The sequence below is a fragment of the Nomia melanderi genome, chromosome 13 (assembly GCF_051020985.1).
Source record: "Nomia melanderi isolate GNS246 chromosome 13, iyNomMela1, whole genome shotgun sequence".
In the NCBI taxonomy this organism is placed as follows: Eukaryota; Metazoa; Arthropoda; class Insecta; order Hymenoptera; family Halictidae; genus Nomia; species Nomia melanderi.
This window is the reverse complement of record NC_135011.1, coordinates 9,885,629-9,900,632: the sequence shown is the minus strand read 5'-3', so window position 1 is coordinate 9,900,632 and position 15,004 is coordinate 9,885,629. Positions and strand designations below refer to the sequence as shown.

The window sequence follows — 15,004 nt, the reverse complement described above, 5'->3', positions numbered from 1 at the left end:
TATTAATTAGAAATGTATGAATATATTAGGTATTTAAATATGATATTCTTTTCAGAAGAGTAAATTGCATCTGTTTGATATAAACGTTAATTATACAAATTATGTTATCCGATTTATATATTACGAAAACAATGATGAGTTAAAATAATAAGTGAATAGTAGAAAGTTTAGAGCATCTAAACTATTCGAAATAAATTAAGCATTGTGACTTATGAGACTATAAAAAAGTGGAAGGGATAATTGGCACAGGTTATAAATCTTGTAACATAACTCGTTACGGAAAGTATAAAAGCGATTATTGAACTAACGAGGATATGTAAAGCCAAAGACGCAAATGGTTTAAAAAGATTTAAAAAACCAAAGTAGTTTAGTCTTTTCACTAGAAAATAACGTAGCGAATAAAATCAAAAAGTGGGTACCCAAGGGTTGATTCTTTCCAAAATTCAACAAAAACAGATTGGGCAGCCTACAAATTAACCTCTTACCCCATGATTGTTTTCTGTGCTGTAATCGACCTAACTATTCTGTTATTAATAATTTATTGTAAATAAGGGAAAATTCCAGTCGTATTCTATGCCAACGTGTGCTCTAAAATGTAATTTTCATTCGAACAAATTGAATAATAATAGTTTCTTAACTTTTGCTTGAAATCTTCACCACAAGTCTAACCCGACATTCTAGAACAAGGGATAAAATAACAGTCAATAATTAAATTAAACAATCCCATGAAAAATATCAACAAACAAAGCGATGAAACAGACAATTGTTTAACACAAAACAAACCCAACAACCTCATACTCTTCAAATCCGATCAACGCTCCGGTGAACCTCGCCGTTACCCGTCCACTTATCCTCGTAAATATTTATTTTCGTATTAACTTGTCAATCAGCGTTGACCGATGCGCAGTTGGCCAGCGCAGCGTGTCGCGATCGCCTCAGCGAGTGCGTTGTCCCTCCCAGCGCAGGGAGACGCGGCATTATTTGCCTGCCGTGACCTCAATTAAAGCCACCGTCGAAGAGAAGCGAGCGAACTTGTGAAACGGCCATGTTGGTGCCATTTACCGCATCCTGACATGCCCAATCCACCGGCTGATCTCACACACTGTGTCGGCCACCGAGAAACACGCGCGCGAGCAACCGAACGAGTCAGTCAGTGAACGTCGCCGCCATTGCACGCGGTGAATGCTAAGAAATCGCTGGGAATCAGAATCAAGTTTCGATGACGAAAGTGGACATCGATGTACCTAGCAGGGAAAGAATGCCGTCTTGGCACTGAAGCGGCGGCGGCGTGTCCGCGCGCGCGCGCTCGCACGTGTAGTGCCCGCACAACTGGAAAAGACACCGAGAGAGCCGTTACGTGCCCACCAAACGTAAACAGTCGGAGGAATGATGGATTTTGTAAATAACAGTTGCTACTTTTCCGAGCTGCGTTCGTTGGTTATTCTACGCGACTCGCGTGGTTATTGACAGGAAATCGGGATTCAGGTGCCTGGAACGGACTGGTTTCCTTGGAAGCAACTTTATGGGTTAACCTGTTGCACTCGAGAACTGTTTCATTGGAAATACTCAACATTTCCTAATGAGACATAGACATTTTCTGAAACTGACTTGACGAGAAATTTCACATTAATTTGGGGAACAAAACTATTTTATATTAAAACGTTTAATGTTAAATATTATACTTGACAATTTTGCTGCGTCAAATCAATTGTCAATTGAGGAGTGCCTTTGGAATGCAAAGGGTTAAAAGTCGATAGGGATTCAGTTCTTTAGAATGGATGACGATATATCTTGGTTCTATGGTGGCATAGATGCAATATTTTGGATGAAATATCTTGGTTCTATAGTTTCGTAGATGCAATATTATGTACGAGATACCTCGGTTACACGAGTCGTAGGTACTGTATTGTAGACGGGATATCTCGAATCCTTAATTTTGTTATGCGGTAGCATAGACGAGATATCTGGGTTATTGTTTATTATTTAAACGAAATATTCAGTTCGAAAATTCGAAATAAATAATCGATTTATAAGATATATCATTATTGATAGAACGATCTTAAAAATGATAAATGAAAAGTGCTCTATATATGTAGTAGATAAATTTCCTTACTTCTATATATATATATATATATATATATATATTGACATTCTCATTGTTCATGTGTGAATTAAATGAAAAAGATACTCCTCTGCATTAGAATAAAACATTAATAGAAAAAATGAAAATACATGTAACAAAAAATGCACATTCGTCTACAAATCTCTATCTTCCCACAAATCGAAATACACAAATTTCATAATATTCACAAATATTTTCAAATACTTTCAAAGAATATTTTCCAAAAATACGATATATTTTACATTAAAAATACAAACATTAAAACAACTGAAAAATATACACCACCGTTCTACAAACCACAGAAATCACTTCCTTCCAACAACGAAAAATTGTTAAACATAATTTGTCTTATAACAATCACTTACAAACATTTAAACCATTTTTCTTATGCGTAGATTAACGCAGCTCCATTTATTCCAAAAACTCCAATATAAATATTCCTATGTCAGTGTGGGTCACTTAGAAAACAAGTTCTTCTCGAGTAGTAAAATCACCAGTTCATACGACCGGCGCGACCTGTGAAGTAGTATCAGTCTGTGTATGATCGGGCCGAGCCAGTAGTAAGCAGCACGTGATTATCTGGCGAGATGCTTGCCAAGCGTACGCAACACGTTCATGGAGTTAATATTCCGTTGATCGCTTTGCCCGGGGCACAATTTATTTTCTCACCGAAATGCCATGCGATCGTTTCATATTTACAAGTGCAGGTGAATTGCTGGTCCCCGGCGACCGTTCGTTTTGCACGGTATTCTTTCTCAATTATCGGCCATGTGAAACTAGAGAAGTATTTCAGTAATGCGTAAATGTTTGAGAAGATTGTAACGAGCACTGTTAAATACCTGGAACGTAACATTTTTAAATGTCGTAACGCTTGATTACGTAACCCTTACGAAAGTATTTTAATGGGAGGCGCGAGGGAACGCGACGAATCACGTGGAATCGAAAATTCAATTACGCGAACAAGTATTCGTGACTCAGCGGTATTTGAGAATAGGGTTAATAGAAAATAGAGTTGGAGTTTGTTTTTTATTCTGAGAAATGAATTTTTTTCTTAATGATTTGTAAATTATAGAGATCTCTGGTTGTTCTGTGAATTATATTAAATGTATTTTATTGTGTCTGTGTTAGGTGTCTGTAAAGTATAATTGAATTTTTTTGTTATATTTGATAGTTTGATTGGTTTAATATTTTACGATGTACTTTGCTGGAATTTGTTTATGCCTTGCGTAGTCTATGAATCTTAGATTAAAATAAGAGAATAAAGCGTGTTATAAATATTGGCATTGTGTAAAATGGAATGATCTGTTAAAAGTGTTGAATTCCTTGTTAATTGTTAGGAATGTATAAAGAGATAATAAAGGGGTAATAAAATGAATCATGAGAAACGAGAAGCTTGTAATTCCTTCTGCAGCAGATGACAATAATTATACTTTAAAGTTGATATAAAATAACTACTTTGAGATAATTTAAGATCGTATACTTGTTATTACCAGAACAGTAAAATCTTTTAGTATGGGAAATAAATTTCCGTAAACCAGTAACAAGACATACGAAATAAATTAGAAATAATTGAAGCAGATGATAAACGTCCACAAGATTGGTCACAGTCACTTATACTTTCATCCTACCAATTAATCATTATAGTCCATTTCACCGAACAATATTTCAATTTTTGGATGAAGTAGTGATTTCATTAATGATTTATGACTTCAATTATATCTGTGTAAATTTAAATTATCACAGTCTGCAGTGTATTAAGTTTACTTTATATATTTTTATCAGTATCTACGTACTTTATTATATGTTTCATAATAATATCGTAATAAAATCATGTAATATAACAGTGTGCAACATGTGTCTCGTTCTATATGTTTTTATAATTAACTATGTACTTTATTATAAATGTTGTTTATCATATATTATTATTATATTATTATATTATTATATTATTATATTATTATATTATTATATTATTATATTATTATATTATTATATTATTATATTATTACATTATTATATTATTACATTATTATATTATTACATTATTATATTATTACATTATTATATTATTACATTATTATATTATTACATTATTATATTATTATATTATTATATTATTATATTATTACATTGTTATATTGTTATATTGTTATATTGTTATATTGTTATAATATTACATTATTACATTGTTATATTGTTATATTGCTATTTTGTTACATTATTACATTATTATATTATTATATTATTATAAGCACTGCACTACTTTAACATTTTTAAATACAACATTTATAAAAGTGACACTTTTTATTCACTTCTGCTACCATTAATAATGAATCAATGTTCTTTCTTGCAGAGTAGAACGAGCATACGAGACTACAGAACAAGGATGATGAGTTCCATGCAAACGCAACTACCCGGATCCATGCCCGATTACCAAGTCGACCCGTACCGACTTCTGGAAGACGACCTTAAAGATGTCTACGACAATATACGAGAGGTCAGTGGAACCTGGTATTTTATTCGCGGTGGGACAATCGTCGTCCGACACTCGACGACACTGACTGTAACGTTCATTGCCTTTATCAAATTAACACGACGCGTTCCGTCTGTCCACTTTCTACGATGCAATGCGTATTTTTCCGCGTAGAGACCAGTTCAGTTACGCGAAAAAATGAGGAAGCTGTGTCCCCGTAAATAGTAGCGTTACGTGCCTTCTATCCGCCCGTACTAGGAACTGTTGGGAAACACCGTTTCTTCAAGAAACCCACGGTGACGGAAAAATATCAGTGGAAAAGAAAATAATGAGTTACTGTGACCGTATAAAGTTTGTGACCCTATAACATTTCCTTTTCAGTATAAAGAGACACCTTTTTTTCTAATCAAGTTGATAGAATTTTTTTTTCGTAACGGTTCAAACAGTGGTTCGAATTAGTGATTCTTCAAGATTGTAGTTTCAGATGTACTTAATGATTTATTATAGAAAAAAATTGTAACTGTGACTGTGTAAAGTTTATCTATAATATTTTTGGGAGATTTTTTAAATTAATAACTCTTTGAATGTTTTTGGTTAAGTATATGGAATCTTAATTCTTCGGGGAAAATTATTAATGTATATTATTTTTTAAAAAAATTAGCATGTGCAAATGTAAAGAAATTTTGTTTATAGAAAAGTTTATAAAAAGATTTGTAGTTATGTGAAATTATTGGTCATGTTATCTTAGGTACTTCTTATCGAAGTAACTTTCGTTCTGCTTAATGAGAATTTTATGATGGAAAACTAATCACCTAATTAGAGGACAAACTGTGTTATGGCTTTTATGGTGCAATAAACTTATTTCAAACGGGAAAATTCTATAATCCGTAAAGCTATTAATTATAAAGGGAAAAAAATAAAATATTGCTTGTTGAAATGAATAATTGTAAAAGAAATGAAATAGAAAAACCCTTTAATTAATGAACTAAAGACAATGTATAGTGTACCACTTTTTATTATCTTCTGTTTTATTTTCTTTCATAAATCATAATCATTAATCGTGATCTCATGCTTCCAAACGATAGTATGTGTAATGGTCATTAATTAAGATTGTGACATTAATCCTTGTAATCGCAGACTTTGAAACTTGCTTAGTACTTATTGAACATAACAAATGTGAGTCATTTTATTCTCTTGAGCAACTACTTACCTTGGCACCTTACATTGTATATACGTAATTCTTAAGCATGTTTGTAGTGATTCCATTCAGGATTACGTTGGCATTTCTCATTGTCATTTTGAAAGACGCAATGTTGTTGCACAGTTTTAATCGATGGAAAGGGTTTATTTCTTCGAACATAATTCCTTAAAAGCATTTATTATAAGAACTGCTAATATATTATGAAAACTTATTATTCTAATTCAAATAATTGCATAAATGATTTCTAAGAATATTATAATTTGTTGTTTAAATTTTCTTCTATCTATTACTATGTTCATATTAAATTCTATCTGCATTAATCCAAATAACCGCGTTAATTCTCATAAGTCTACGCTGCATTTTCGGTATTTCATTTTTAATTAAAAATATAATTATATTCACTTACGTTTATTTATTCCTTAAAACTTTTAAACATTAATATCACATCCAATAGCCAAATTGTCAAATTTAACACTTTATCTACTGGCGATAGTTTAGTAATCTTTTAAAGATCCATGATTAACAGCTAAGAATTTCCGAAGGAAATTCTCAATGGCAATAGCAGCCATAATCGTAAATCAGTAAATCATCTCGTTTAACATAATGTAACGATTTTTCTTAAGATTACTACAATGAACATTGGATAATTGCCACACTCAACGAGACCGGAACGTTGCAATTATGAAGGGGTACAATCGAATTCATCCTAAGAAACAAAGATTTTAACATGGCGGATGTAGATATGGGCAAAACGAGTGAAGGAAAAAGAAGGCTAAATTAAAGGCTCGCAATGAGCTTAAGACCTTTAACTCAAAAATCAAACTTTTTACCTCTTCACGAATGAAACTTTCACCGTCATGTTTATTATATTTTTTTTATTCAAACGACATCAAACACGATAGAATTACGATCATAATAAGCGATTGAAAACTCAGATAGAGAAAAGAAAGAGATATCGATGTGGTCGGACCATGTTACAGTGTTGCATAGCGTTGAGCGTGTGTTAAAAGGAACCTGATGCGGATATGATGGGGATGACGATGTAGCAATTATAAAGATATCCTGATGTTGCAATTATCCAATGTTCACTGTGTATAAAAGAAAATAATGTAACAGTCATTGTGTAGTATATTAACAAGCTTTTGGCAGACAAAATATTGACCACAGCGAAATACTTTTCAAATGCTATTTCCAACGCCAATCTGCAAGTAACAAACTACACAAAGAAACCGTTTTCCAATCACGTTTAAGAAAAGCAGAAAAATAATAAAAAACCACAATTATCATCCTGTCTTGCATATTTTATCAAAATCATAAGTTACACCGATGGAACGTTACACCAACTCACTGAAGTCGACTTCCTGCTGCCATTTTCGGCGGAAACCGCGGCGCGCCGGTTCGCCTCGAATTGCCAAGTACTTCCGTCAGTGCGTTTCAACGGGAATAGGTGGACCAGATCAGGAAGGGAAAGACTGCCTGTGGCTCGCGAAGGCTTCCAGCCAGGGCGGTGACAGTGTGTCACGAACTGGCTAGCAGATTTGCATCACCGCGTCTTTCGTCATTGCACGACGCCGCGAGACTTCTGGTCGCCTGAACTCTTATTTCTTCTTTCTTTCCTTCTTTTTTTCTATCTTTCTATTTTTTTCCTCTCTATCTTTCTATTTTTCTTCCTTTCTATCTTTTTATTTTTTTTCTTTCTTTCCTTATTTCTTTCTTTCTTTCTTTCTTTCTTTCTTTCTGTTTTTCTTTCTTTCTCTCGTTTCTTCCCCTGTTTCCTTTCTCTGCTTTGAATTTCTAACCAAAACTACGACGACCGTCTGCCATGCGTAATTATAAATATTTATAGTAAGGAATGCCGTTTTCACGACAAGGTGTCTATGCTTTAAGCGCTTCACGCGGCAGCGAAAGCAGTTGGCTTCACGGCCCGCATACATGGTCGAGAGTAGAACTTTTACTCGCGTTCGCGCCCAGCTCCGCCATTGTATTTGCGTATGCGCGTACAAGCGCGTTTAGAAAGCACTTTTCTCGTTGCACCATGGAACGCGATAACACGGATTGTCGCGCTGTTACGTGTCGCCAAGGCTGGACACTGGATCATCTACCTGCCCACCTGGCTCACCCTTGAAAGACGTTTCGATGAGTTGTCTGGCAAATATCGGATGCAAATCGATCCATAGCGAAGCTTGTTTCTTGTTTTCCTGAATGAGGAATATGATTTCACGGACACATTAATATTTCCTACGGAATTGTAAATTAAAAAGTTAGGATTAATAGTGATTTATTTGTATACCTTTAGAATTATCAAGAAGTCGTGATTTATTCTATGTATTTAATTTATGTGAGAAATCATTGGGAACATTAATTAATATCACGTCCATCTAAGATTTATTTATCAATAAGATAATTATTATACAAATAATTCTAATGTGTATGTGAAATGTAAATAATTCTTTTCTTTTTGTATTTCCCTTTGGAAGTGTCATGTGTTTTCTTTTTTATATCGCTTCTGATGTTTTATAAATTGTTTTCTTCAACATTGAATTATTCTTGTGAGTTCACTTGTGTTAATAGGTATCGGGAAGCATGACAAATTTTCAAGTAAATAATATTGATTGCCCTTGATAAGATTCATTTATAATAATCTTCTTTTAATTTTGAATTATTAAAAATTGTATTATTAAAATCTTGGGATTCATATAATTTATAATATAAATACTAAATAATTAAAAGAAAACATTAGAATTGTAGAACAATATTAAATATATATATTCTACTTTACTAAAATTTCCATTTTTCATTTTAGTTATAAATTATCTATTTTGCCGCCTATCCTGTCAGGTTAATTTATTACAACAGACCTACCTATGCAAGTTAGCTTTCTTTTGCTCGGCACATCCATCATCCACTTTTCAGTTTTTATCTGTGCGTATTAGCTGGCGGAAAGTAGAGCGAATCGAAAAGTCACATTCTTCTGACGCATTAGAACCGGAGGATCCACGCTCCATTCTTAAGAACCGGAAGTCGTACGCACGTGACTCCTTCTGCGCTTTCAAATTTTCGTGCCCTTTTTCGGTGGGAATCGGACTGTTAAACACGTCATCGGTTTACAACGAACGTCGACCTTCCAATTGCACATTTCAATTTACTCGTATCTGTTCATTTATCGTTTATGAACGAAAAAATAATTGTACAATATTTTATACTAGAATACGTTTCAAATATTCATATAATTTTATAATGTTTAACGTTCATTTCTAATACGTTACAAAAACAAAATATAGTTTCTTTGATTGTTTGAACTTAATTCTGTTTCTCCTTCTACAACTGAGAGTTTTGTATAATGCAGTTTTTGAAAACATTGAATGAATCACACATAGATTATTAATATTTATATCGTGGAAGGTATTAGTGATGCATATCTAATGAATTGAAAGTAAAATACACTCAATTCTATTTTTACAGGATAGATTCAATCCGTGTAAAAATGTACTATACCGGTAGAAAAATAGAAATTTGTTCCAGACCTAAGAAATCAGAAAAATGATACAATAAACTCAACAAAAATTCATCTTAAAATTTGAGTACTTCTGTTAAATCAAACAAATCATGCAAAAGGAGGAAAATAATTCGTGTTGAATAAATCTCTAAAAAAAAGTTCGTGCAAAAATAGAATCAGTTGTAACTCGAATAAAAAACAAACTACTTAGAATTATTTGATAAAGAAATAGAAAAACTGAAAGTAAATTATCCGAGAAAGTAGATAGGATAATGTAATTAGTCGAACGATTATTTACATTTCTCTATTTAATCATTCGACTAATTAATACGATGAATATCTATACGAAGGAATACGAAGAATTCCGAATTCCGATTTACAGTTAGGAGGACATTCAAATCGATCCTAATTATGAGTGCATCGATTTCGTAGCTTCCGATCAGGTGATCGGAGACAATACGGAAAGCGTCTGTGACGTAAGCTTGCAAAGCGAGCCACTAACGAACGTTCCTTTTGACTTTGGCCAAATTCCAGGCCGGACTTTCAGCTTGTGTCGCGGCTGGAATTCAAAGCGGTCCGTCTACTCTTCTTCTATCGTGCTTGCAACTAGCGATCGCGCGTTCGTCACGTATACAAATCATCATCGTCTTATGGGCAGCCATTGCCTATGCTCGGGCAACTAGTAAATTGGTTTAGAATAATATATGTAACACCTGCATTGAATTAAAATAATATGTTGTCTGTGCTGATTAGATGAAACGGGACTTCGTAGAGGCGAACATATCTTTTTGGGATGATCGTGTTGTTCTCCATTCCGATGATATTCTACAGGCTGCGAATATTAGTGAATTAATATTAGCAAACATTAATATTAATTATTAGTAATGAATATTACTGAATGTTGATATTAATTATTAGTAATAAATATTAGCGAATATTAATAGTAATTATTAGCAATGAATATTACCGAATATTAATATTAAAAAATGTCGTTGCTTATCTTACCTTGTAAGATACTTTCTGGTACCATTTTCTAATGCAAAAATGAATAGAAAAAGCTCATACACGACGACGGTCAATACATAGACGATTAAAACTAAACGCAAGTATTAATTTTTCACTCCATAAGTTAAAATAAAAAATTACATTACACAATCGATGTATAGTTATTATAACAATACCGGAAATTCCACTTAACAAAAATCGGCAAAACCTTTTCGGGGTACCTGATACCATTGACACCTAACAAAAAGAAATACCAGGTCTACCGGAAGATTTTGTCCGATGATGTCATCTCAAGTTTCCAGAGATGAGTCATTCCACAGAAATGGAATCCGCAAATTATCATTACGCTAAGAAAAGGTCATTGGTAACGATGGAAATTATATTCAGTAAACATTAATAACATTATTGAAAATCTATTAGTTTCTTTTAATTAAAATACAAACAGAACTTTCCCATATACTTTACTAGATAGTTCTTTAAAAAAAAACTGGACCATCTCTCCCCGATTTACCCTGACAACGGGAGTTCCGTGCCACCATTCGAAGTCAAGGTTACGTTTCCCATTGTTTCAGGTACTCATCAGGAACACGACGCAGAAGGAGCTGCAAACTATAGCGACGTACTACTTCGATGGTAAGGGAAAGGCACTCCGGCCGATGGTAGCAACTCTCATGGCGCGGGCTATCAATTACCACAAGGAAAGAAAGTGAGTTGTGAGAGGCACGCCTGTCGCGGATTCTTTCAAGTTCGCCGTCGATGAATGTTTTCCACGTTTTGGAGCGGTTAGCATGCCCGCTGCGATCGTGGAAGCGTCGTCGACGTAGTATACGATGACTAAACCGCAAATCTATGCGCGAAATCAGAATTTAGCGAAGTAATTTGACACTAGAATTACCGAGCATTTAGTATAATCAATATATGTAATGATTATAATAATATTATATATATATAATTATATTAGTATTATACTATATTAATATTATAATTATATTATTATATATATTCGAACCCTTGGTTATGCTTGATTTTAATCGTCTATATCTTTGTTAATTATGAAAGAAATTAACTTAAACTTGTTTCTTTCAATATATATTGTATGTATTATAATATTAATATATATATATATATATATATATATATATATATAATATATATAATATAGTATAGTTTATTCAGCCTCAGCGGCTACGAATAAGAAATTGGTTCGTCCTGTACATATTTCTATCTTAATCATTCACGCATTTCTTTCACACACACTCATACTGCTTATTGTATTTTATCTACAGCAACATTTAAACTTCTAATATTAATTCTAGTAATAATTTTAATAGTAATATCTCTCCCTACCAATAATTCATCTTTGTTTTTCTAGTATAATTAATATGTAATTTTCATAAAAATTGTAGCAATATATTTTCTTTTGTTTCCTTCATACATCCATTATAGTGTTCAAGCGAAGCTACTTATGTTTAACTCTGCACTCGAAAGTTTTTCACTGGAAATATTCAACATCTCCCAACGAGATACAGACGACATTGTTTCAAACTAATTTATGAGAATTAACTCTTTTATAGAATTAATTATTTTATTGATTATATTTCACACTGCAATACAAAGTTTAATTTAAAATATTAAATATTCTATTTCATAGTTTCGCTGTATCAAATAAAGTGGTGACTAAGAGTCCCCTCTCGAGTGCAAAGGGTTAAAATCATTTCAGATATTTAACATCTTTAAGGTGTCAACAATTGCGACATAAGGAAATTGAAACCAGTCATTTTGGCGGTTTTATCAACGTGAAGGTTAAATAAAACATTTCGAATCATACGAAATTATTGGAAAGGTAGTTTAAATGAAATTCCACGGATCAAGGGCGAAGGAGCCGATTTCTGTCGATTGTATGTTATTCCCTCTGCACACACGTCTTTTCCGCTGCCACGGCTCGCTCCTCAACCAGACGCATTAACGTTTCATTCGCTTACGACCGTCTCGAACGGCAATCAATTTCTGTGGAATGTTTGAAGGACGAGGCAGAATATTCCCCCGATCGCGTGAAGTAACATAAATATCTTTCGTAACACGTGCCTTGCCACGTGGGTCACTGATGACCCACCGCAGCCACCGTTTTCTCTAGGATCATACTTTCACTGGTATGAATTATAGTATCGCCAGGCGCTTCGGTTTTCTTAGCGGATGCACGGTCACGACCTAGTGGGTCATTGGTGATCCACGGAGAACGTTTCCTTCGGGTTTCTAGTTCCGTTATTATTAACCCCTTTCCTTCGAATTTACTTCACAATTACACTCGATAGAACTGTTTTATTGATTCTAATTCAGTAGAATAAGGAGAGCAATTCATGCTGATTCTATATCTATATTTAGTTTAGAAAATTACGATTGATGATAGGAAAATAATATTTAATTAATCAAAGGGTTAGATGATATTATTTGTTAAATTCCGCTTGGAATCTTCGTCGCACATGGGCGCAAATTTGCCGCAAAGTGCCAAAAAATTTGTATTGTCATCTCCAGCATGACATACGAGTGTAAAGGATTAAACTCACCCAACCCGAAAGTGCTAAACGGAAAGTGACTTCAATAAAACGATATGGCGCCGCGAGGTTTAGAAAGCACCGTAAGAATGCCAGAAGTCGTAACGCGATCTGCTTCAAATTCATAAATCGCTTTGAAAGCAATTACCTGTCGTCGTAGGCGAATTGACGCCGATGAATATGAATGAGATGTCCCGTGAATGAGAACCAGTGTAGAGTACGTTATCGCATATGCTCAGCGAATTGTAAATAGTAGTAACTATGACACCATCGTGTTACTAAGAGACCGACGAGGACAATCCCCTACATTGTCGGATTTTCTGCCAACGATTATTCAAGGTGCCAAATTCCACGATCATCTCCTTAATCCTCGCTTGGCCACACACCGTAGTATTGTGGAGAGCAAATACTTGAGACAGGAATATTCATTCAGCATAATTATCGTCATTTTTTCACCTACTTTTTTTACGTTTCTTATCGAAGGCTTTTACTTTCTCCACCTAATTTTTTTAATAATATAGTTGTAGTATACTTTGTAATATGATATAATATAATATACTTCTTTATAATATCATGTAGTATAATATACTTTTTTGAAATATTATATAGTATAATATACTTTATTATAATATAATAATTTTTCAAGTTATTTATCAAAGGCCAAAAACAGTATTACATAAAAATTCGCTCCTGTGCAAGTGAATGCGAAGAAATATACGGAACCTAAAAATTTTACATAGCACATAAAATACACTTATCAAATTTCTAATAATTCTGTTAAACAAAGAGAAATCTACGAAAAAAAGGGATAAAAAGAATATGTCCACAGTCTGTATTTTCTTATATTTTACCATCACATTCGACATAAACAAAAAAGCACAATCTATTATATTTATAAATTCAAATAATATTATATACCTAAAATCAGAAAATACGAAACATCGAAGAAGAATTATTAAAAATGCACAAATCAATATAGTTACTTCCTTCCATATAGTTGTACACTCGATTCTATTGAATTCCCAGTAAACCGCATTATGATTATCAAAGACGAATTTCATCATTAAAGCCACTTCACGATGCACGCCATTAAGAGTGCCTCGTAGAACCGTCATGTGTCGTTAAACAGGTCCAAGCCACGTCGTTGGTCTTTCACATCTTATTAATTGGACACGGTGTATGTGTGTCAAGAGTAATGGATATAGTAATCTACTAAACCTAAGCCGACGCGACAGAGGTAATTGCAGCGCGTTGACTTAACGTTTATTGCCATTCCTTTCTCTTCTCAGCGAGAATTAATGTCTGTCCACATCTATCGGTCGAGTCAATCCTTTTTTCGTGCGAATCCGGAGGAAGAAAGCTTATCCGTCGCACACACGTAGATTAAATCATTCGATCTGACGTTCGTTCGCGCGTAAATTACCGCGGTGACAAATAAGACATCGATCAATAACCAGTAACCGTTCTGCGATCTTTTATTTGTTCAAAGTATACGGAAAATAAGGTTCAATGCGTCCACTGCCAACACAATTTTATTATCTTTTGTAATAGATTACGCGGCTCGAGATAATTTATACGCATGCGATGACGTAAATGGTACGTCATCGGCAGCGAGCGCGTTAAAATGGTCATCGCGCTGCATATCAAGGAAAGCTGTCTCTTGGTGAAAATTAAAAATATCTTTGTGTTTCATTTTAATAATATGGATTATTTAGAATAAGTTTTTATGGAGTGATATAATTTTTCTACTTGAGGAAAGGAAAAGGAACTTGTAATATTATCTTTGTTAATAACTTAAGATGGTAACATAAGGAATATTGAAAGTTATGGCCAAAAAGTTTTTATGGGAGCATAAAATTTATAACAAGGTTGACTTGTTAAACTGCTTATTCGAAAAAGCAATTGAATTTGTAATAAAAATGTCGAGAAACTTCATAAGATTAGATTACTAGAGCATCAATTTATCACACTTTGACACTAATATTTGAAATAATTAAAAAATCTGAAAATTTCTAATGCAATATACTAATATCTTAATAATTAAATAATTTCAATAATATAATATTTGAAGTAATAAATATTTAAATAATATTTACTTGTTTAGTATTTAATATTCAATAAAATAGTATTAAATAATACTTCAAACAGTCTTGTA

At 33.4% G+C, this 15,004-nt stretch overlaps 1 protein-coding gene across 2 annotated transcripts in view; it reads left to right on the top strand.

The window, feature by feature from the left end:
• Positions 1-15,004, top strand: part of qless (decaprenyl diphosphate synthase subunit 1 qless) — an 85,243-nt gene that overhangs the window by 54,409 nt on the left and 15,830 nt on the right. Inside the window, exons 2-3 of one of the 2 annotated variants that reach the window (XM_031973579.2) lie at positions 4,476-4,619; positions 10,870-11,003. In XM_031973579.2, the coding sequence (XP_031829439.1) occupies positions 4,476-4,619; positions 10,870-11,003 (278 nt within the window). The remainder of the gene's footprint in view (positions 1-4,475; positions 4,620-10,869; positions 11,004-15,004) is intronic. The other variant, XM_031973580.2, reaches the window with a different exon arrangement.